Below are 25,624 nucleotides of genomic sequence, written 5' to 3'. Positions count from 1 at the left end.
TGTTCCTTCTTTTCCATGGTCACCCAAATATTTGAGGACAGTTAGCAGGCTCCCTTCGACTCTCTCTTCTCAAGTGCAGTCCAGGTCCTTCTGTATTAGGAATGTTAGGTGCTTCCGGCTTTAAATAAATCACCCAATAGCACTGTAAAATTTCTATTTAAAGGGTGGGCTATTGAGAACACCACATTATACCATCGCATCAGGTTCATTGGGAACATTGCAATACTCAGTGGATACGCTAAGCTAGCAACCTAGAAAATCAAGTTGTAACCCTGTTATCTATTAAGAACTATTAGATTCTTCAACTTTTTGTTTATATACAACTGCATATTTCAGATTGTTAGGCTATTAGAATCATCTCGAATCATACTATTTTGCAGTCTTTCTGGTCTGTTTATGGTTAAGTATTGTGTAAATATGTGTGTTTCACTTTAACATATTTCAGATTGAGATTAATAAAGATATATGAACAGGCTTCTATGCTATTTTACTCCTCTGATTAAAATCTGCACAAGGAGGCTTTCTTCTTTATTGCTAAGGAAATGTCACTTGATCCTTCAAAATTGATTCATAACATCAAAAGAAGGGAAGCTAAAAACAGAACTTAAAAAGTTAAAGCAGCAAATATCAAGTTCAGTAATCCTGCCAAAATTCTCTGAGTAAAGCTTCTATATTCATGATGGGGAAGTACACTTTATCTTTAAAAAGCTACAATTTTAGGGGCCAGCCCGGTGGCGCAAGCGGTTAAGTGCGCGCGCTCCGCTGCGGCGGCCCGGGGTTCGCTGGTTCGGATCCCGGGCGCGCACCGACGCACTGCTTGGTAAGCCATGCTGTGGCGGCGTCCCATATAAAAGTGGAGGAAGATAGGCACCGATGTTAGCCCAGGGCCGTCTTCCTCAGCAAAAAAGGAGGAGGATTGGCGGATGTTAGCTCAGGGCTGATCTCCTCACAAAAAAAAAAAAAAGCTACAATTTTAAAAGCCCAAGTTTAAGGAAATTAAATATCCTTGTTTACTAAAAATTTATCTATAAATGTAAGGCATCTGTAAATGTAAATGGAATTTGGAACAAGTGCCTCAATAGAAGTGTTACAAACATTAATTTGATTCCAAGAGCAGCCCCCCAAAAGTACATTTGATTCACAATGCAGGTAATTAACGATACAAAGTTAGTTTGAGCTCCTGGAAATACAAGAACCGCCACAGTAGAAGATTAACCCCGAGTCTGGTACACAGCTGCTCCCATGGAAATGCTGAAGAGCTCACATCTCTCGGTGAAAATATCAGGGAACTACATTGTCGCTTAAGCTTCAGGGGTCACTTGTCAGTACCGAGAAGTACCCCTGGTGGCCTGTTTTGTTGTTTCTTAAATCATGGGATCCCAGGTATTCAGGTGTTTTTCTTCCCATAACTTTTCGTCTTATTTCTTGAGATCTCTTTTATCCTAGGACAGAGACACCGCCCCTCCCCTTCAAAGAAGCACTCAGCTCCTTTCCATTTTCAGAAACCTTCTGCTAACCCTTGAGAAGAACTAGGTAGTGGACACATGTACACAAATGTCATCAAGGTTCCAGAATCACGGGAGGCTCTAGGAAGCTGCCCTCGACTGTCGTTTATGCCTTCCTCGCGTGTCTCTACGTGAAGGAAGCTCTGCTATCCTTTCTTTCCACCCATTAAGCTCCTAAGGGTAAATTCAATCCTCTGCCTCCTCCTGTACTCCTCAGCGCTGTCCTCTTTCCTGGTTAAAGAGGTCCCCGCTCTCCTGAACCCTCATGGGATGACAAAGAGAGGAGACCGTTCTTTTCACATAACCAGCCTCCTTCCTCCCAAGCAGCCTCCCGTGCCCTCCCCTGGCTCAGTGTTCTTCCACCAGCGCAGGTCCCGCCTGGACTACAAGGAAACCTTTGCTTACATGCCTCACGACCCGGCTACAGGGCTAGGGACAAACTGTTGTGTTTGTTTGGTACATCGGAGTTCAACGTGTTACCATATACTCCATTTCATTTGATTCTCCTCCGAACCCCGTGTGGCTGGGGGGACCGGGGTAGGTGATTTTTAAAATGAGAAAACTGAGCTTGAGAGAGGTTAGAATAATAAGAAAAATTGGACTCAAACTGCCAGGGCCCAGGGCTCCCCACAGAGCACTCTACCACATTCCTTTAGTAATGCTGATTTCAGCTGGACATCAGGGGATGCGGTCTGACTAAAGCCATGTACACTCATGTATTGATGACGGGTGCTCAGTTAGCACCCAGAGGATTTACAGTTTTCAAAGAGAATGTTTTATAACTTAAGCAGCTTTCTGTTTGGTGTAACTTCAGGTATTTTAATGAAATTGCCATTTGTAACTTACATAAGTCAAAAATAGATGTATTTAAAAAATGATAATGGTCCCATAACTTTAGGGCATAGATATGCCTATACAAATAGCTTCTAAATAAGGTAATGTGAGAGAGAACATTCACAGAACTGGGTCCAATAACAATATGCGGCTAAAGGCACGCTGTAAAGGTGAAAATGTTCATTAATTTTTTTTTTAGAATTACATTTTTAACTCTAAGTAAAGCATTATTATAATCTCAAGGTGTTTTTTTTTGGCTTTTTCCTCCAACCAAACATGAAGCTTTACACATATATCACAAATGTTCTTATGTTTTACTCTTCATTGTACTCAAATGCCTAGCTAAATTAGCAGCACCATCAATCTCGATACTTTCTTTCTAACCTCTGGTGAAACCCTTGCATCACAGATGTGCACAACAAACACGCGCAGTCAGGGCAAGCATACACACACTCCGCACACACACACACAACTGTGCACAGATTCTCCCTCTCATCCATTCACAAGCACACTATCATTGCCAACCAACTAAACTGCAGATGGCACCAGGGAGAACATATTTGCCATGGCCATCATCTGGATTACTTCTGTTTAAGTTACTATCTCCCAGCACCATTTGTCTTTGCCGAAGTAAGGTCACAAAGGCATCGATTGCAAAGTACTCCTCTGGGGTTGAAATGTGCCCACACGCTGCCTCCTCATGAAACACTTAAGAGAAACAACATAGTTTGGTGGAAGAAAAAGATGGACAATTAAATCTTCAATTCTAGTTCCAGCTCTATCGCTAACTAAAACCAAACGTTTATTAAACACCAAACCACAGGTAAGAAGTCCAGGTGTTAAATATTTGAAAAGACTATCTCAGTCCTAAAGGAGCATACAAGACGTCTGGGGAGACAAAACCAAGACTTAAGATGTGAAACCAAAATAAAATTCTTAGGAAGAATTTCAAGATGGTAATTGATAAATGTTACTAGGCAATAACATTTTTTTAAAAAAGATCACTTAATGATTTCTATAAAATTACAGAACACAGAGAATTCAGGTAGCATTGGGATGGTCTGCAAACATTGACTGGAAAAGAAATGCAATTCGACCTAGCTCTTGAAAGATGGATAAGAACTGAGCAGCAGGAATACATACATTCTTTACATGTATATAGTGATTTATAATTTCCACTGTATTTTCACATACAACTTCTCAACGTTCCCAAGACACTGTGAGAAAAATATTATTTATCACTCTCATTTTACCAAGGAAAAAATCAGAGTTTAGAGGGTTGCTCAAGACCTGAAAACACACAGAGACATATTCATTCATTCCTTCTGTTTCACTCTACAACTATAATAACAGTTATAAAGGGCCAGACACTGAGAAAACAGCAGTGAACAAAACAAAGACCCCTTCTCATAGAGCTTACATTCTACAACATACAGAACGAATCTTGGATAAGCAGAGTAGGGATGAGGACACACTAGACGAGTGGAACATTAAGAAAATAACGGAGCAAGAAAGCATATGGAACATAAGTCAGCATAGTATCATTACTGTTGAGGTTTGAGAAGGCTGAGTTTGAGAAATATAGTTTGGGGGCATTCTGAGGCCTCTGAATATGGTGCATGGCTATGAGGTTTAGACTGGATTCAGCACACACTGGGAAGAATGGTATGACCTAAGCAATATATTAGGAATAATGTCATCTACACTAATAATAGCAGTATGTTAATTATAACAGCACCCAATACTTACTGATGACTTACTATAGGCCAGCCACTCTCCTAAACACTTCCCCTGTATTAACTTGTAAAATTAATACTTTCTTTTTAGCTCCAAGTGCCCATGAGGACACTAAGGACAAAGAGGTTAAGTAATCCGCCCAAAGCCACACAGATAGCAGAGCCAAGAAACAAACTGACTCTGCTTTCCAGAATCCAAGCCTGTAGCCACTCTGCCTGCACTTGCAGCACAGAACAGTTTGGGGGTAAGGAGGAGGCAAAAGGCAAGACCACCAATTCTTTATAAATTAAGTAACCCTGCCTGAGATTCTATAGATTTAAATTTGGTAGCTGTGCAAGTGCAAAGAGGAGAACAGACCCATGAGACAGATTAAAAGAAGAATGAATGGGATTTTTCTGATAACGAAATTTTCAAAATAACTTTAAGCGCAAGACTGACAGACTAGGAGAAGAGGCTCCCACGCACGGAAGCCAGGAAGTCGGATGCAGGAAGCCAGCTGCGAGCTGGGAGACCTGCACCAGGCGTCCTCAGGAGCCTAGGGAGGAAATGCGAAACGGACCCAGGAAAGAAACCAGCTGGAAATATGCAGCCCTTTACACTCTTCCTGGTTCAGATGATGATGATGGCAGGGTTAGGCCACACGACCGCTGAGGTCTCTTCTGGTTCTACGATTCTGTAATTTCGTAATTCTACAAGCAGAGAGTATTCCTAAAAAGTATGAGATGGAATTTCTTGGCCAAGGTAATCCTTTGGGCTTCTGCATGGATTTCTGAAACATTCGCCAAACTTCCTCTCAAATGTGCTTTCAGAACTTCAGTAACTGTGAGCCAAAGAAAAACTGTAGAAGAAAAAATCCCCCAAACACCAAATTCTGATTTGTTAAAAATCAAGGGTCTAAAATAGACGTTTCTCCTTGAAATGGGAGTCTTACTGATAAAATGAGGACTCAAAAATGAAGTAATTAATTCAGGATCTTTTTTTTTTTTAAAGAGTCTAACTTAATTTAGCATCCCCTATCCCCAGAAAAACACAATATAGCTCATAAACTGTTCAACTACACACTGAAAAAGTTACATACTTCATCAAACCAGCCATTAACCTTTCAACCGGTGAATAGGAAGATGGGAAGAGGTCTTAACAAAAAGGAGGAGTTTTATAAATGCAAAGATTTTGCTTTAGCCTTCTAAGGAGACACGCAAAAGCATAAGTAAATATCGGCGTGGTTGGTGACAATGAAGAGATGACAACCACTAGTTGAAATATAAACTCTGGTTTACCATCCACAACTGAGTCTGTCAGTTGTACTAAAAATACAGTAAAAATTACTTTAGAACCAAGTAGAACCAGATACATCATCACATCCAGGGAGCGTCTCCTGTGAGCTGTTTCTAGGTAGCCGTGGACTCCACTAGAGGGCAACAGAGCGTGTTCAGAAAGCAGCCTGGGCTTGAGGACGAAACGGCTGGTTTTAGGCCACTAGTTCATACATTGTGCAAACCAGTCTTCACTTCAAAACCACATTAGATCCCCGAATGCTTCTTATATTACCAAACAACATGTTCTGATAAAAGGATTTTCGTTTTAAAGTTAGTTATATTGGCATTTTCATTTCTCAAATAATAATATATTAATCCAAATGTTTTGTCATAATAATAAAGTAACTTCCTGCAAAACTATTCATTTAAACAATTTAGTAACTTTTAAACAAATTTAATAAGGTCTTTAAAAGCAGTTCTAATGCACCGTAAAATAGTTTCTCTGATATTTTAATATTTAAATTTAAAACATTTAATAGTTAAATGAAGACACATAGGTAAAAATTACACTAACAACACTAGTGTAATAATATCATATCAATGTAACAGTTAATATTTGAGTGCTTACTATATACCACACTGGAATTAAAACTTTTTATAGTTCATCCATGCAGTTTTCCTATACTAACCCTGTAAGATAAGAACTAACATTATATCCATCTTACAAAAAGGCAAATCAAGGCTAATAGAGATGAAGAAACTAGCCCAAGGACACACAACTAACAAGGGATGAAGCAGAGCTGAAACTGTGATATTTGAGCACCAGATGTCACAGGTGGTCTCAGGGGCCAACCCACCCTCACTGGAATCCACGAGGACCACTGACATCTCTCCAAGATGAACCCTGATGACAGTCAAAGAGAGAGACATTCTCCTGTGTACTTTACCACATGATATAGTTTTACTTTTGTATATTTAATAAAACCATGGCAGTAATCCAGTTTACACAATAGAAGTTATCCATTGTCATATTTCAGCATTATATTACAATTGTCTTCTACAACCAATTCAAGAAAAAATAATGACAATTAACAAGGAAAACAATCATTTAAAAAGTTCAATACTCAGAAGTTCTCACACTCAATTAAAAAATATCAGTGAGTGAACATAAAGCTTTGCAGTGGCTAATTAATAATAGCATCAGTCCCTAGACTTCTTAGGGCATTCATATATTGCAATGAGAAGCTGATATGTGAATATCATGTAGCTCTTGGTTGTGGCATTGAAACGATTTCTACACAAGACAACAGCATAACTACTGAGATGCTTAACATTCAAGTCCCAGAGTGAAGTCTCACCCAATGAATGGAGAATCAATTTATGATGGACTCTGAGAAGAATGCAAGAGCAACCAACTGATCTGAAGTAGATGTTTCCCTTGTCCTACACTATCCTAAAAGCCTAGTCAGTATGAAACTTGAGAAGACCATCATCACTTTCAAGTTTAACTTAGAAGAGACAGCGTACTAGTGTCTCATTGCTGCTATAATAAATCACCATAAACTTAGTGAATTCAAACAACACAAATTCATCCCAGAGTTCTGGAGGTGAGAAGTCTGAAATAGGTTTCATTGGGCCAAAATCAAGGTATCAGCAGGGCTGTGTGCCCTCTAGAGGCTCTTGGGGAGAATCTGTTCCCTTGCCCTTTCCAGCTTCCAGAAGCTGCCTGGAGTCAAAGGATGGGGGCCATCACTCTGCCTACTGCAGACAGCGCAGAATATAATTCATGCACATTCTGCAATCCATCTGAAAAGTAATTACTGGAATACAGAATCTATTTTCCTATGAAACTGCATACAGTGGCTAGACTCCAACTGTAATTTACAAAGTCCATTTGGAATTAAACTGTACATGGATTGAGCAATCTGGGTCCTGGAAAAGGGGAAGAGAAAACCACAGACGTCCAACTGGCAGGCCTCGGCAACAAGACAGATGAGGCTGCAGGCAGAGCTGGAGTTAACTGCAGGCGCGTGACGTACTAACTCTGAATTAGTTGTTATACTCCACAACTCTATTACGATCTTTTCTTAATAATGGAGGTAACTGTGTTTAAGGAAATTCATGCTTATTTAAGAATGATGAATTTTCATAATTAGAAATCATAGATACAAACCCCCAACACACCACTTGCACACTGTAGAAGAACAAAATAGAGTAGAAATGTAAATTCTAGATTTCAGAGGCTGATTTTGCCACTTACTACCTGTATGATCTTCAGCAAGTTACTAGCAATTTCTGTGGCTGTTCTCAGAAGTCAAAAATAGTGGTAATAAATAGCTCCCACCTGCAGAGTTGTTCTAAAGTAAAACAGAATATGTAAGTGCCAAAGACACTCTCGGCCACCATTAGTGCTCACTAAGATGTTAAGTTGTTGTTACTGGGTAAACAAAGTCAGTAGCCTTGGGCAGCCAGAGAAGGGACATTAGTGTAAAGGTGTAAATTCTTAGGTATTTATCCCAAGAACTTGAATCATCAAACTGATACATAAAACTGAAGAATTTTGAGAATGACTGTCATGAACAGATAATCACTAAGTTTTAGCACAACATTTTATACAAATACTAGTTATAAGACGTACCATTCCAAAGCTGCTCCAATAATATTTTGATAAAATACAGGATAGAAATAGGCCAACATGGTAAAAATCTAGTTCTCCCCTGAAGGGGCACTAGTGGGAAAGCAAGTTAAAACAAGACAAAACCTCACAAAGACACACCATGTCCGCACCATGCACTGCACTGGCAGAGGAAAAAAGGAAGCCCAAAGACAACCACTTCTGGGATCAGAAGTTTTGAAAGCCATTTCTTTAGGAAACCGACTAAACTCTATTAGCCTCTTGTCTGATTTTAAGTAGAAAACCATTTAAACTCTAATTTCAGTCTTTACTGAAGTGTACCGGATGGCTTTTCCACACACTAAATCAATGACTTCAGCCCACACTGTTTTCCAATTTTCATGCCTCCTCCCCAGCTAGGGCATCAGTGGTTCCTGACGGCCATTTCTCACTTGCATGAGAGTCTTTCCCAGGAGCTGAGGTACGTGGGCTTTAGCACAAGGATTATGTACACTCATCCATGCCTCTGCAGGATTGCTTTCTATCTATATTCTAAATGCAAGAGATCATTAGGTAGCCAATTTGAAAACAGGTGAATTGTAAATTCATCTAAGCTCAATACTGCCTCAAAGGGTCTTGGGTGAGTCTGATATGTTACTAAACATCCACAAGCATCATTTACAATTACCTCCTGATCTAAACCGACAAAAAAGAAGGGTAACATGAAGTCTGGCAGAACCTTCTTTCCACACTAGACATACGGACTACGAGGAAATTTTAAGACTGCAGAGAGAAGGTCACGGAAAATAAATAATGCTCTCGTTTTCACTTACATTATTTTTAAAAAGGAAAAAATGGAAGTACAATTTTTTGTGGCAGTATCCTAAGTGTAAATTCTCATCAACTCTGCAGAGCTATACCAATTAGGCTTCATGTAGCAGCACTCAAGTATGTGAAGGGATGGGTAAGCCTGAACCCAAAGAGTACTTCTCCTTATTTAGTAGTGGTAGTCAAGTCCCTTTAAAACAGAGATTACACATAATAAAATAGTAAATAGATTATGTCTAGTAAATAGATTATGGTTTAAAAGTGCACTGCCAAGATAGTTAAAAAGAATTCTCTAAAAAGAAGAGTTCTATAGGACAAATGATTTCCCTGGACACTGTTCATGGAGTCATCCTTCCTCCATCGAGGTCTTGGATGACGCTGGGGGGAGACATTTTCTTCTGGCCCTTCTTAAACCTGCCACCTTTCAGCTTTTCGTTTTAATACACTGGACATCAGTGAAATTTGAGACAGGAAGACCTTCTTCATTAACAAACAATCCAAATACCTAGAATACTTCAAAGGAAGAAGGCAGCTGAAGGAAAGAAACAGAAAGCAAAACAGGGAAAAACAGAAGGCAAAGTCCTCCTCTGTAGTTAGAAGAAGGTAAATAACACATTATTATTTACCATGAGACCAAAATATAAAAAGTGTACATCAAGATCACATATAGCAAGAGCCAACTGGAGAGAGGAAAGTTTTCTGTTTCACTCATCAATTCAGTAAGTATTGAGAATTAAGTTTGGGTAAGATATTGTATCAGATATTATTAATACAAGAAACACAAAAGAAATAAAAATCTCCCAGTCCACGTCCTCTAGGAGCTTACAATCTATTTAGGGACATAAGTCCATTATGAAATGGCTAATTATAATGGAAAGCAAACCAGGGTTGAGTTCCAAGAGAAAATAGGGAAAAAAATTAGATAGAATGTCTGCAAAGACTAATGTAAATTTATACAGTCCAAAAAGATCTTATAGAAAAAGAAAAATGTAAATTTTACCTGAGTTCAATAAATCACTTATTTATATTCCAGTCCAGTTGGTTAAAACACACATATACCCGTACCAGAGAGTGCAGAAAAAAGTACAGAGAAACATGTTTACAGACACAAATTAGCCTAGTACAAACAGAACTAAGGATGCACAGTAGAAGAAACTTTGAAGCAAGGATCTCTGAGGGAGAGCTGCAGTTCAATTCTAGAGGACACATTAACCATTGATAAGAGGAACCCAGCACAGAAGAAGTAATAAACAATGTGTCCTGACAGCAATAATCCAGCGTATTGCAACTGAAAAGTTTACTCATACTTTTTTCAGTTTAGCATCAGAAGAAAAATTCCATTAAAACAAGATATTTACAATGGGGATTATTCCCAGGTAGATGGCAAAACATGTTCCAACTTTTTGGAATATTCAATTTAGTGTTTTTTACTTTAGCAATGAAAACAAAGACTATCATGAAACATAGTTGTCTGCCAGCTACTCGAACAAAAATCTTCACCATAGTTCCTTATATAAGACTTTTCTCCCCACTGTATTCTCCATGTTGAAACACATTCAAATCTCAGGCATTAAGTGGAATATTTAGCAAGGGCCAAGAATAAACTCCAGAGCCAACAATGACAATGAGAACTCCAGCAGCCTCAGGGCCGACACTAATTTACTGAGAAGTATCAGGAACTCTGGGGAACGAAGTATCTGCTAATGAGGCCACCATAAACAGATCCCAAACCTTGACAGCGTTTTTCCAAACATCTGATGAAGAACCTTGATTTACGGCCTATCCAGGTGAGACCTGAACAGAGGTATCTTTTCATAATAACTGACACGTGAGTTTGTTAAGGATCTCAATCTCTGGAAAACACGCAGCTCTACAGAGGAAAACAAAGAGGAACATTTGAGAGTCATCTACCTTATCTTTGTCTTCAACGACATCTGCCAAGACATCATCTGGATCCAGGATTCCTCCATCTGTGTATTCTAGGTGATGGATCTTCACCCAGTAGCCAGGGTCCTGCAGTAGAACAACCAAAGTTCGTGACTCAAGCTTTTTAAAAAGGTAAAGTACATTGTAATTAAAAAAAAATAAATTGGCTCATTAAAAATATGTTCTGGTAATAATATAATTTTTAAATGCCAAAAACAAACGTTATCTATTTATTTGGATAAATATTTGGCATTTTTATCCTGTTTAAGATAAATCAGTAAAATCAAAGTATACATCTTTCATCAATTTTCCTGGAAGATAAATTGCAACACAAAAATAAATTTCCCTAGCTATTTGAAAAGCATATCCAAGGAATTTTTTATAACCTACAATTTAGGTAATCCCAAGAATACTCTGGAAAAGAAAGATCTTCTTGAGGGTACTTTCTGAAACTAGGGATTAGAAGTTCAAACTAAGACCCCAGAGCTGTAGGAAAAAAATCAAAAGGCAGAAATCTGTGATGGCAACAGCTGTCACTTTGGAATATATGAATGGAACGGGGTGACCACGGACCTCTTTTGAATCTCCACGCTCTGTGCGTGCGCTCAACTCTCAGATTTGCAATGACATCTGGAGCAAGAGCCCCAGCAGTGGTTTCCATTTGCTGTAGCAACTCGAACTGTGTTCAGTTCTGAACTGGGGGGGGGTGACTTAGGAGACTTCCAAGTACTGTTTTTAAAAACTGCATAGGCGTGTAAGGCTTAAGGAAAAGCATTATTTTCTCAATTTGACATGTAGCTAGATACTCTGATACTGGAACTTAGAATTAACTGATGTACATTCAGTTATTTATGTACTGCCTATTTCCAGAAAAGATATGAAAGTGAACCATTATAATAATGAGACAAGAACATGAACCAATGAATGAAGAAAAACATTAGTAAGGTTTTTACCAGAATATGCAAGCTATAATCAATTTGGTTCTGTGATTCACAGAAAGCCTCTGAAAGTAGGAAATTCTGGGCTATAAACCACTCAGTTTTCAATAGGGGAACAGACACCAGTTTGTGAGAAGAGATGGAAATCCTTCTAGGATAAAGCTGTAAGCCTTTACCACATGAAGCTTCATAAAGGAAAAGAACTAACATAACTACAGAATTGCAGTTTTACAAAAACTAATAGAAATGGTTGTCATACAACCTCCTCTTTAACTGTCTTCCAATAAAAGGCAAGAGCATACTATTAAATAATCCTTTTAAAACATCTATTCAGAGAGCTACTGAAATGTGGCCCAAGTATACAGCTTTTCAGTAATCTGACTTGATATAATGATAGGCTTAAAAAATCTGAAGGAATTCTCCTTAGCTAGACTTTCTACATTACAAAATTAAATTTTCAATCTATAGATCAATTCCAAATAAAATGCAAGGAATTTTTTTTGCTTCTAATACTAGACTTGTGTGTGGAAACACTTATGATTCATTAGGAACTTTAACTGCCCACTATTGGCCAAATAGAGATCACAAAGATAAGAGCGTGACAGCATAACCAGTTAAGAAAAGTACAGGACGCCCATCGCACAGATTCTTTAGTCAGCGACCTTTGCCAACTCAAGGTGCTTGTGTTAAAGGTGAGCTAAGAACAATAGACTAGATCCCAAATAGGGAGCATACCAGGGAAGAGAAACACTATGTAAAGCCCGCTGGACTGTACAGAGAAGAGAATAAGAAAGACTTCCCCAGTGACCTTTGGGAATTCCACCTGTTTGCTATGGCCATGCTATGAGCAACATATTTCTCCACATCACCTAGGACTTCTAATCGAAATCTATAGAGTATTACATTTTCTTTGTGAAAATAGCCTTCTTACAAAAGGAGTTCAATTTAATTAATTTCTATAAACTTCCATTGAGTTGGTTTTTCATATACTATAGCTCTGCAGTGAAATCTGTTAAGTTCAACCATGTTTATAAAAGGTGATATATTTTAAAGTGTTTGCTTTTTTTTATATTCAATTACTTAAAAGCAGACATCTATTAAGTTGTCTGCTTTATTCGCATGTTCAGTTTGTAAAAGCAGATTTTATCACCTAAGACTGAGGTAAACGACAAGTGCAGTGTAAGTTAAAGTAGACCCCTCCTCCTGCCTCGAGGTGGAACAAGAGAAGAAAACCCAAGACTCTGATTTAGAACAGGGAGGCTTAGCACACAGCTCAGGGGACAGGATCTCATCAGAGGCAAAGGGAGCAGCAGACCAGGGGCAGCAGGATGTGGCTGTGGAGGTACACAGTGTTCCACCCTCTCACATCCCTGTGGGATGGCACAGAAGTTGAAACTAAGACACTTATCTCTAATCTTGATTCAAAAGAGTACAGAACTTAAAAGTTTTATAGAATTAAATCTAGTAAAATAGTAATTTCATACATTTTAGAATCATAGATTCAGTCCAACAAAAATTTAAGTGAAATACATGGTGCCAGAAAATGAGAAGACTGTTGGCAATCGTAACTCTCCCCACTCCATATGGATGCCACCATTTTGTACACTCCAGAGAAGGACAGAGTGGGCTAATGACGAGCACATGTCTAACCCTGAACAAAAGCAGACGAGCTGTATGAAGGCAGTCTCAGTTAATGTTTTACACGTCCGAGAGAAGTAAAGCAATAAACACAGTATGTACCAACTATGATTCTGTCCCCATGATATTTAGCCATGTGCTTAGATCACTTCTGGAATATACATATATTATTAGTAGCCGCCAGCCACCATAAGAACATAAATTCACCCTGACTCCTTTATGCATATAAAAATTTCAACCACTACCTTGCAGTCACCATTTTGCATTTCATTTACTTGGTTTTATTACCATCAGAAATAAAACTGATCAAACATGAAAAGATGTTCACATATGTGTCTTGGTTCACACAATTAATCACTTGGAAAAGTGCACTGTATTTTTCATGATCGTCACATTTAATCTATCTTTACATTGCACAAATACTGTAATATATATAACTTTTAAATTATCTTGAAAATATCTCTAGTATATGTGCTATGCAATTTCAATCTTATTACTTACACTCTAGGATCATTAAAGTATTAAAAAATAACATAATATACATTATGTTTCCTCCACTTCTGATAGTATCTTATCTGTTTTTTAAATAATGCACAGTTAACTTAAACCCTACTGGAATTGTAAAGCTAAAAATAAACTAGTCTATGAGGATAAATTGGAAAACAAAAACGTATGCATTATAGGAAGAAAAAAGTTACAGGGCACTTTTAATGATCAATGTAGAAATTACTCTAAACAGGCATTGATATTAATAGCAACAAATATCCTTCACTTTGAGTAGATGACATGAAATTTGACTCTGTACCTTAGAAAATTTATACTAGCCAAAGTTTTGAAGAACAATAATTTTCCTTCTGTGATATCTACAAGAGTAGACTGGTGAGCCAGATACTATAATGCTGTAACTACCAAGCACTGAGATTATGACAATAATCAAAAGATGGAAAACATGGAGGTTTCTAAGCAAAATGCCTCAGGTCCAAGAAGAGAAAGAATAGCCTGCAATGATGACAAGGTCCAAAAGTGAGGAGAGGGCTGCAAAGGAAAGCCAGTGGCTAGAGAAGGGCGGTATTTATAAATGGCAACAAACAGCGCCCAATAATGCTACTGGTTTCTCGATGGTTTCATGTTTTTATAAGAATTATCTTACCCACCGGAACACAAGAACAATTGTAAAATGGAAGTTAATGGAAAAATAGAATTTTCCTTGTAGAATTTGACTTTGTGAACTTGGTGGAATGTATCCATAAAATGAGATTATCATTTTCATCATTATCTTCATCATCATCATAATAGCAGATAATTTTACTGCTTACTACAGGCTAGGAACTATAGGTGCTGCATGATTAACTTCTTTATCCTCAAACAGCTTCACTATGTAGTTATTCATCCATTTTCCAGATGAGAGAAGGAAGGCATAGGTAGGTGAATTGACTTACCCAAGGTCAGATACTTAACAAGCAGCAGAGCCATGGTGGGTTTTTTAACATAGAAAATACTTTTCCTTTAGATTAAAACTTAACAAAAAGCACAATTACCTAAAAATAAGTCAGGAGATCAGATCCAGTTATATCCCTCCTTAAGTATATGGATCCAGGCACGTCACCATTACTCCGGGCCTCAGATGCTATATCATTAGTGAACCTGGAGGCCTTCTGCACAATGTACCACACGGGGATCAAAGTGTAGAGGACACGAGGGAAGTCTTTGCATAAGTGTGCCCAGTGTTCCGCCAGTGAGAGAAGTTTCAGAACATAATTCCTTTATAATCAAGGAATTAAAAAGAGTTTGGGAAGCAACAGGAAAGATCTTCCTGCTAAGAGCAGAGAGGGAGCCTGAGGCATCAGAGAATTATGAAAATGTGCATGCACATAAAACTTAACTAACTACTTCTATCATAATCCTCTGGGCTTATTCTTCCCCTTTACCCAAGACCAAGAGAGAATCAGATGCCCCCGAATGCATCCAGAAAGAGACAGTGGTCAGAGCAGGTCTGAAGACTTTGGGGGTCAGGGAGAGAGGAGGAGTCTCTGAATAATCAACCAAAGACAGTGCAGGGAAGAAGGCGAGTTCCAGAAAATGATGCCTGAACAAAGCCCAGCAGAGCAGCACCGACATCTGAAAGAAAATAATTAGCCAGAAAAGGCAGTAATGAATATAGAGCTTATTAGGAGCTGGCCTAATTGACTTCAGAACATGCTCCACCTTCCTGAAATAGATCAACAAAGTGCAAACTTGAGAAAAGACTATAGGAACATGAGATGATGCCATTTTAATCAAGTATGTTTCCTAAAACGTCAGGAGAACTAGAACGGGACCCAGGGTTTTTATGCTGAGTGGAAAGTAATACCCAGCGAATTCAACAACAGAATCATAAACCTCAATTTATGTATAAAATGAAGGTGAACCAGGGGCCAGCCCAGTGGCGCAAGCGGTTAAGGGTGTGCGCTCTGCTGCGGTGGCCCGGGGTTCGCCGGTTGGGATCCCGGGTGTGCACCGACGCACTGCTTGTCGAGCCATGCTGTGGCAGCATCCCATATAAGGTGGACGAAGATGGGCACGGATGTTAGCCCAGGGCCAGTCTTCCTCAGCAAAAAGAGGAGGATTGGGAGATGTTAGCTCAAGGCTGATCTTCCTCACAAAAAAAATAAAATGAAGGTGAATCAGTCCATCTGTAAATTCACGCCCAGCTTTAAAAGTCTATGATCCTGCGGCCAGCCTGGTGGTGCAAGCAGTTAAGTGCACACGCTCCGTTGCAGAGCCCGGGGTTCACCTGTTCGGATCCCGGGCGCGCACCGACGCACTGCTTGGCAAGCCATGCTGTGGCGGCGTCCCGTATAAAGTGGAGGAAGATGGGCACGGATGTTAGCCCAGGGCCAGTCTTCCCCAGCAAAAAAAAGAAGAGGATTGGCAGATGTTAGCATAGGGCTGATCTCCTCACATACACACCAAAAAAGTCTATGATCCTACCAAAAAAGACTTGATACAGCCGTACTAACATCAGATAAAGGAGACTTGAAGGGAAGAAGTATTACTAAGGTAAAGGGGGACATTTCATGATGATAAAAGGGTCTAACCAACAGAAAGAAAATAATTCTAAATCTCTGTGTCCCCAACAAGAGAACTTCAATACATAGACTGCCAAAATGGATAGATATTTTTTAAAAAAAATCCTCAATCACAGTGGGGGATTTTTGATAGGAAACAAAAAAGTCAGTAAGACAGGAATCATCTGAACAGCACAATTAACAAAGTGGCCTAATTTATTTTTATTACATATAAAACATTGTACCCAAAAAGATGAGAAAATACATTCTTTACAAGCACACATGGAATATATACCAAATTTCAAAAGCCTAGAATCATTCAGAATATGCTCTCTGATCACAGCGGAATCAATCACAGAAAGATATCTAGAAAATAATTGACTGTTTGGAAATCCGGAAATACAGTTCTGAATAATCCATAGATGAAAAATAAAATTAGAAAATAGCTTTTAACTTAAAAAAAATTAAATAACATAGAAAAATTGTGGGATGCAGCTAAAGCAGTGCTTAATGGGACACTTATGGCTTCTAATGCATATATTAGCAAAAAAAGAAAAGCTCAAATCAAGAAGCTAGAAGAACATCTGGCCAAACCCAAAAAGAGAAGGAAGGAAATAAAGAGAAAAAAATCAATGAAACAAAAAACAAATTTAAATCAAAGTTGGTTCTATGAACAGCTAGACAAAATTGATAAATACCTAGCAGGACTGATTGAGAAAAAGAAGAGAAAACATAAATTTCCAGTATAAAGAAGGAAAAAGGCAAGCAATACCATTACAGATCTTACCAATCAATATTAAAAGGAGGATATTGTAAAAACTTGAGACCTATAAGTTTGACAATTTATAGTAAATGAACAAATTCTTTGAAAAATATGACTTACCAAAACTGACAATAAAAATATAAAATATAAATAAAACAAAGAAACTAAATCTAAATTGAATTATTTTAAAACTTTTCCATAAAGAAAATATCAGGCTCAGATTACTTCACAGATTAAATCTTCTTAATGTTTAAAGAAGAAATAATGTCAATCTTATACAAATACTTCTATAAACTAGAAAAAGAGAAAAATTTTCCCATCCTTTTATGAGGACATCATAACAATACCAACACCTTACAAAGACATTACAAGAAAATTACAACAATTACCCAAATCTGCATATGGACACATATACAAAAATTTTAAATAAAACATTTGTAAATCAAATTCAGTGATATATATATAAAGGATAATATGTCATGACCAAGAGGGATTTATTCCAGAATTACAAGAATGGTTTAAAATTCAAAAACCAACCAAGGCTATTCACCAAATTAATAGAGGAAAAAAGGATAAAAACTAGATGATCGTCACAGTGGATGCACACAAGCACTTAAGAATATTCACCACCAATTCACAATAAAAAGAACAAATCTTAAAAAGTGTCACAATAAAAAATAAGGCAAACCAGTAACAAATAGGAAAATGAAACTTTGAAAAATGATAACATTTATAATTGCATCAAAAAATCAAATTAGGAATAAGTCTAACAAAATGTGTATAACTTCTATGCTAAAAATTTCAAAATATTAGGAAAAATTAAGAGTTTCATGGACTGAAAGACTCAATATTGTGAAGATGTTGATCTTGTCCAAATTGACCAGGGTTAGGGTTAGAATCATGAGGATTTGGAGCAACCAGAATTCTCATATGCTGAGGGGGGGAGTGTAAAAGTGTACAATTGCTTTGGGAAACCGCAGCATCTGAACATAAACATCCCACACAGTGCAACAATTCCACTTCCAGGTACACATCCAACAGAAATGAGGATACGGAATTACCAAAACACACATGCTAGGATATTCATAGCAGCATTATTCCTAACACGTAAAAATCTGGAAAGAACCCAAATATTCATCACCAGTAGCATGGATAAATACCATGTCCATGCAATGGAATACTAACATCAACAAGAATGAACAAACTACAACTCTATGCAATGATATGGGTAAATCTCAGCCTAACACTGATTGAAAAGAGCCAAATACAAAAAAAAAAAAAAAAAAGTACATACCGTGTGATTCCACGCACAATAAGCTCAAAAACAGGCAGAATTAATCCACAAGGTTAGAAGTCAGGAGACTGGTTACCCGTGAGAGGAGAAGGGCAGTGAGTGAAAGGCGCACAAAGCGGTTTCTGCAGCAACGTTCTATTTCTTGATGTGTGTGCTGACTACACTTATTTGTGCGCTTTTCTGTATGTGTGTGATACTTAAAAAATGTTTCCATAAAAATGAAAAGAACTTTTTGCTTCAAAAAATGTGATTTCTTTCTTCAAACCAAAATACCTATGGTTCCCTTCACACATGACATCTCCACAGATAAACAAATAAAGATCACTAAAGAGCTGTTTAGAACAAGAGTCTACTTTCCCAGTTTCCTCAGAAGTATAAGAACAAATCTTAAGGCAAATAAAAGAAAAGGAATGCAGAAATTCCAAAAAGATGGGGAGGCCAGGTTATCCTACCAACAGAACATGTCATTCACTGACCACCAGTGATTCAAAACTTCTAAGACCCACAGAGGTGCCTTGGTGGACCACAGGCTTAAATGAGTCAATAGTATGACAAGTCTGCTAAAAATATGACCACCATCTTAGGCCACGAGAATAGAAGTACTGTGTCTAGAACAGAGCAAGTAATAATCTCGGTCTATGCTAAAGGGGTCACACCATATGTATTTTTTTCAAAATTTAAGAGATTATTAACGACCTGGAGAGCATCCGTATGGGGAAATGGAAATATATCTTATAATGAGTGAGCTGACCTAATTTAGGTTTGTTTACATTGGAGAACACAAAAGGAAAATAGGTTGCTATTACAAACATATTAGGACCACAGTTTACAGGGCACTCTTAAAGTTATATGGTAAGGCAAAAATCACTTATTGTTAACATTATCCTTGGAAATCTCCCAGGGAGACACTATATTGGAGACGGGCATATCTCCTTTTGATAAGTTCAACACTACGTGTTTTTCATCTAGGACTGGAGCATATTATTCATTGTCTCTTCATTTTAGTACCAGATGAGGTGTCTGGATTATGTTGGAGACAATATTCTGTGAAAAAGGCTTATCTTAAACCCTTAGAATTGTCCTCAAGCCAGAGATGGACTCCCACTACCATAAGCACATGGGAACTGAGGCCACGGAAGTAGTGCAGTCTCTCATCTTGTGCTTCTCTGGGATACATGCTCATTGCTCACACAAGTTCAATTAGCTACACTATTCACATTCTTATCCCCTTCTTTTTCTTTGGTTGAGCTTTTATAGGTGAATTTGTAAAAATTAAATGACCATGTGAGACTTCCATCAATTTAAAAGGCTGCCATGCACAAGAAAGATTTGGCTTGTTCTGAACTGCTCCAGAAAAGGTAGGTAAACAGAGAGGTAGACGGAAGCCCAGCATAAGAAAGAGCTTTCAAAAAGAGCATCTATGAGAGGAGTGAGTTGTATAATGAAATAGTGAGCTCTCCATTCCCATAAGGAGTCAAGCAAGGCTAGACTGTCATATCTTAAGGATGCTATAGGATAAGGAGAAGGAAATTGTGTGATCCTGAAGACACCTTCCAACTCTCAAACCTACATCATCTAGAACATCCAAGTTCCTTAGAGCTTTGAACCTACAGTTAGAGAAACTTCTTGAAAGAAGAAATCTCTGATATATCATAAGAATAAAGTTTTCAGCAGTTCAGCATGATCGCACAATTATTGTGTATCTCCAAACAGAAAGTCTATGAACAAAAGACTATATTTTAAATTTCCTAATCTATCAGTTATTCTAGAAAACGTGCTGTGTAACCTGAAAATTCACTAATTTACAAACAAATTTGAGAAAAACGTCTTCCAATCTCCAACGTAAAAGAATTACTCTGATAGAGAAAAAAAAAAAAAACGGAGAATTTTATATTACTTATAACATTATTTTTAAATAGGCTAGTTTCTCACTGTAAAATAACTCGTCCCCACCACTCCCCCCACAAAAAACCTCGGGGTTTTCAAGCTTTGACTAGTAAATTCATAAGTTCAAAAATTGGCAGGAATCCATTGGTTCACAGAGCACCTGGACCAGCTCTCTCTTCTTACAGGGGAAACCAGAACGCACAAAGGTTAAGCCACAAGGAAGGTAGTTGTTGGCTTATGATGTATAATCCTCAACAAAAATAGTCAATAGAAGAGCACCAACAATTCCAGGAGGAATTTTCAATTTTATCTCATAATCCAAATGTTGATTATATTATTTATTCTCTTTTTTAAGCAGGAAGAAAAATATTTAAGCATCAAGGCATACACTTCACTTTCTAGTTCACATATTAACTAAATATTAAAAAGACTGTTATAATCACCCATGTCATTTTTCATTCAGCTTTGGGAAGTAACCATAATCTCAGCAGTTTTCTTTAGATAAAGGATTTTAAAGTTTCATTTTTCATCCTGGGTTTAACCCAAACTTATTTGAGGAAAAAAGGTCCATATATCTAGATAGAGCTTTTTTTTTTTTTTTTAAATAAAGGACAAATTTTAATTATTTTCAAATCTACTGCCTACATCATCACAGCATACTCTCTTTACAAGAACAGGGAAATTTCCCTTTCCTATGGATCTAAGAGTGAGTTAAATGCATAAAAGTATAAGCCTTATATAAATTTCAAGATTAAATACACTCAAATCTTAAAACCAAAGTTCTATCAAAAAAATCAAATGTTAAAGTCTGAAATTAACAAAAATTGCAAATATATTTAATTCATACATCTATTTCAAAAGATTCCCAGTACGAAAGACTTTTAAAACATTAAACCATCACTAGTTAATAACACTGAAAAATGAAATGTTTCAAAATAATTTCAAAGGAAACAGCTGACTTTTTAAAAAAAATCCTGTTTTCCATTAATTGTTTCCAATGAAATTCTATAGTTCAAAGCCCTGGATGCCAAGGTTTTAGAAGCTTGTGTGGTCTAAAGGAATGCAAAGCCTACAGCCAAAGAATGTTAGCAGCCATGTCTCCGAAGAGAAGGACAAGCTATAACTTCAAAAATAATTTATTCATTATAAAACCGTAAAAAGGGTTGTACAAAATAAATTGCAATAAGAATTTGAGAAAGCAAATTCATACAACTCAAGGTTTACTTAATGCAGCCAATTAAATCCAAACATTCTTGTTGCTATGCTGGCATCTTTGTACAATAACTCCAAAGAATACCTTCGACAGCTACTGTCAACCGTGTGCGTGTGTCTGTGTATATGAATGAACGAAGACGGCCAAAAGCATTCTACAGATGACCGCCATGGCCTCTAGCTCTTTAACAGAACACAAAGTTTTATGCTCCCTCATTAAAAAAATTAGGACATAGAAGAGAGAATTTTAATTTACATCAGAAGAGGTACTGGTGGTGGTGTTTATAAAAATATGTTAACTCTAAGAGAAACATAAAGACCTCATCTACTTTATCCCCCCTCAAAGTTTATAAAACTTCTATTCAGTATGGCAGTAATAGGAGTGGTGAAGGATTATCTGTCGCTGATTTTCAAAAGGAATGGGGACACTATTGCCCGCTACTGTTGGCTTTGTTTCTCTAACAACAGGGTCATTCATCCAGAATGCTGTGGATGGCTCACAGATGTAGCTACAAAGAATACAGAGAGCGCAGGGAAGGAAGTAGGAAAAGCACAGCTTGAGCACCTGCTCAGACATGACCTTCCTGCCGGCCAGTCTCAAGCCGATTCCCTGCCCCACTGCCAGCGTCAAGCCTGAGCACTACTTTATTCAATTATTTGTTAATTTTTATGGCTTGGCCTCCCTGAACTAGGACATAAGCTCCATGATACAGAAACCTCATTTATTTTCTTCTCTTCCATATCCCAACAACCTAAAATGACTTCTGGCATCCATTATAAATTTGTCATATGAATAGGTAAAGACAAGGAGAAATAGAAAGGAGTAACACAGGAGGAGGAGAAAAAGACCCCACGTTGTAAGAGAGAAAGCCATTTCATTTACACTAAAACAAAAGCTTCAATCGTGTGACCTAGATCTTTTGATAAAGCCAAGGGCAGCAGGGGAGAAGTAGAAACACTGGATTGCACATCAAAGGCAGTCATTTATGCAGCAAGCATGTGCTGGCTTCCTGCAACATCCATGAACAAAACACAGGAGAAAAGCCCTGTCCTTGGAAGAATAAAGCTTACATCTCAGTGAGGAGAGAAGACGAGCAATAATTAACAGACATAAATAAGTAAATTAAATGGTGTGTTAGAAAGTGATGAGTGATTTGGGTAAGAAAATAGAGTAGAGTGAGAAGAATGGGGAGAACAGAGGGGGTGAGGTCTGGTGACATTTGAGCCAAGATTTGAGGAGGCAAGTCAGTGGCAGTCTGCAGAATGGAAGTCAGGTCTTCTAAAAAGTGGCTGTGCCCTTGAAAGTCCATGTGCAGTCATTTGTAAAAGAAGTCAAAGCTCAGAAAAAGGACCTCTGTAGGAGTCCCCTTCTGGGGACAGGAGAGGGAGCACTAGTTCACTTGTCAGGTTGAATGAGCCTGGCAGAGATGTGGAAATACCCAGCGGTAATAACTGCCTCGCCTGTCCAGCCTCTCCAAGAATACCTTGCCCTGCACCAAGTAAAATTTTTACTCCACTATCTACAACAGTAACTAAAATTCTACTAGTTTTACACCATCATTAAACATGTTTAAAAGTAACTTCCTTTTAAGTGAAAATATTTCCAGAAAGGTAGAAGAAGGGACCCATACATTATTGGCATCTTGGGGTTCCCTTCCAAACTGCTGACACAAGGCATTCCCAGTGTGACTGGGCACAGGCCACATGAAGATAATCAAGTCAACTGCCTAAATGAAATTGTTTAGTTGGAAAAGTGTGACCTTTAAACTCAGTAAGACTAGGTTGAAATCCAAGCTCTACTACTCATCTAAAATGGGAATAATATTCTCAATTTTCACTGGATTGCGAGAAATTCATTACACATTCACACACACACACATCCACAGGCACACACATATATACCTAGATATGTTTTCTTTCTTGGCATCATACTCTTAAATTCTATAAAGGCAGAGCCACTTCCAATATATACTACTGTAACAGCAGCATCGGACACAGTCTTCTCCTTACAACAGACATAGAATAATCAATGCCCCTTATTATTACTGTGGTGTATAAACAAGAGTTTGAAACTGAGAGTTACTGAGAGTTACCGAGAGTTTGGGCGGGCAAAGAGACCCGGGCTTGAGAAAGAAGCAAGTCAACAGGAAGCATGCACAAGGTCCAGAAAGAGCAGGATCAGAATGCTAGGCAAGTTTTTATGTCAAAATTTTGGCTAGGAGGAAACATTCCTCCCAGTTTTCTCTCTGTCTGTGATCAAAATGTGGTCTGCAGACCAATGCAGTCCATGAACTGTTTATTTTTCATCTGCAACAAAATAAATATAAAAATTGGGAGTAAGCATTTAAAAATTTTTATAGCAATTTTTTATTGCTGTAATATCCAAGCACAGGATTTTGTATTTTAGAAAAGTATCCATTTGCTACAGACAGACAAACAAAACAATCTGGTCCTCCACCACAAATAGCTTGAGAAGCCCTTGATCCACTGGCCGTCTGCCCCTGACCCCCATGCCTTGGCTGGGACTCATAATTAACAGACATAGTTGACATTAATCAAAATGTTGACGTATGAAAAGTAGGCCTCTACAGACAAGAAAAACTTTATTTAAATATTATTTACATAGGAAAATACAGGCCAAACTCCAAAAACAATTAGCTAAAACTTATAGAAACCAATCTGCTAATACATTGGGATCAGACTTCCCCTGGTCTCAACACCTTAACTACTTCATGAGAGAAAATGAGAATGTAGATGACAACATTGAAAACTATGCAGTTTTGTCTAAAATTATGGTATCATTATACCTTTATACCTTATTATATTATTAAGTTATGAATATAGCAGGGGAGAAAGCCCAAGCAGACATGACAATTGTGTGCAGGCAAACAACAAAAAAAGCAAAACAAGGACTCAAAGTTCACCTGATGAAGAAAAATGACAAAAATTAGAGAAAAATAATCAAAATGTTGAGGAAAAAGCTTTCTGAGAGTTATATCACAATACCAATTACACACATTTACATAATATTTATACATATTCATTTATACATACATATTATTATAATACAAAAGCTGAGATGACTGTGGGTCCATACTTTGTACAAGAAAATAAATTCAATCCTATTTTTTGGAAAGATGCAGATATAGAAATAGTTATGTAGTTAAGACTATCCCAATCTCTTCTTCCATAGAAATCATCCCCAAACAAGAAAAACTAAAAAACAGAACCATAAACTCCATCTTCATGAAACCAAGAGATGCTTGCAACTCAAAGCACAATATAAAAGACAGAAAATGGATGGATAAGAAAGTAATGACTTCTGAGAGAAGAAGAAGGTCAAACCCAAGTGCCCTCAGATGGAGAAAGCAGCATGAAAAACAAGCCAGTCCACTTAGGACACAGTCTGGAGACACCAGGGTCCACGAAAATTAGAAGAAGGTAGGGGCTAAAAATGGTGAATACAAATTGTCTGAAAACATGTTTAAGGAACGATGAAACTCCTAGGTGCCCATCACCACCTCCCCTGTCAAGAGGCAAGAGATATAATCCTGGAGAACCTGAACCAGAGTAGGTTCCAGACTCCAAGACATCGGGCACAGAGTAGGGCTGAACACAAAAGGCTACAGACTGCAAACAGGGGTCTGCATAAGGAAAGCTACCCCATCCAACCCCAGAGAGCGGGCAGCCAGGCTCACAACCAACCCTCCTCTCCAGCCACTCCTCGCAGGTGACTAGAGGAATGTATGCCACCAAAGTGAGGACCCAGGAAACAGAGTATCCAACACAGAACGACGGAAAGGGAATACCCCCAAATAGTGACAGCAGTTAATGACAGCCATGCAGGAGCTTAGGGAGCAACCGCCCCTGATCAGATCAGGATGATAACGGGCTCCAGGAGTGAGGTTACTGCGGGAAAAACCACAAACTGATAGATTTTATGACCATTTTAGCTCTACGGAAAATGGTACCAAGAGTCATTTTATATAACTATTAGGAGAGAAAAGAAAGCATGAGATTCAAAGAAAACTAAGCAAATAAAATATACTAACTCCAGGAAAGCAAAAATGTGCACAAGACTGGAAACCACCACAGTTATTGGCTCAAGAGCGCATGGCCATAGCAGTGACAACACTGAGTAGATT

General features: G+C 38.0%; 1 protein-coding gene across 1 annotated transcript in view; it reads right to left on the bottom strand.

Annotated features, from left to right (window-relative positions):
* The window catches only part of PARD3B (par-3 family cell polarity regulator beta), a 931,426-nt gene that overhangs the window by 790,266 nt on the left and 115,536 nt on the right, over window positions 1–25,624 (bottom strand). The window contains exon 2 of the mRNA XM_058549666.1: window positions 10,686–10,787. Coding sequence (XP_058405649.1) covers window positions 10,686–10,787 — 102 coding nt within the window. The remainder of the gene's footprint in view (window positions 1–10,685; window positions 10,788–25,624) is intronic.

Source organism: Diceros bicornis, chromosome 10, assembly GCF_020826845.1.
Source record: "Diceros bicornis minor isolate mBicDic1 chromosome 10, mDicBic1.mat.cur, whole genome shotgun sequence".
Classification (NCBI taxonomy): domain Eukaryota; kingdom Metazoa; phylum Chordata; class Mammalia; order Perissodactyla; family Rhinocerotidae; genus Diceros; species Diceros bicornis.
Note: the sequence above shows the minus strand (reverse complement) of the source record. Positions and strands in the feature narration are given on the sequence as shown.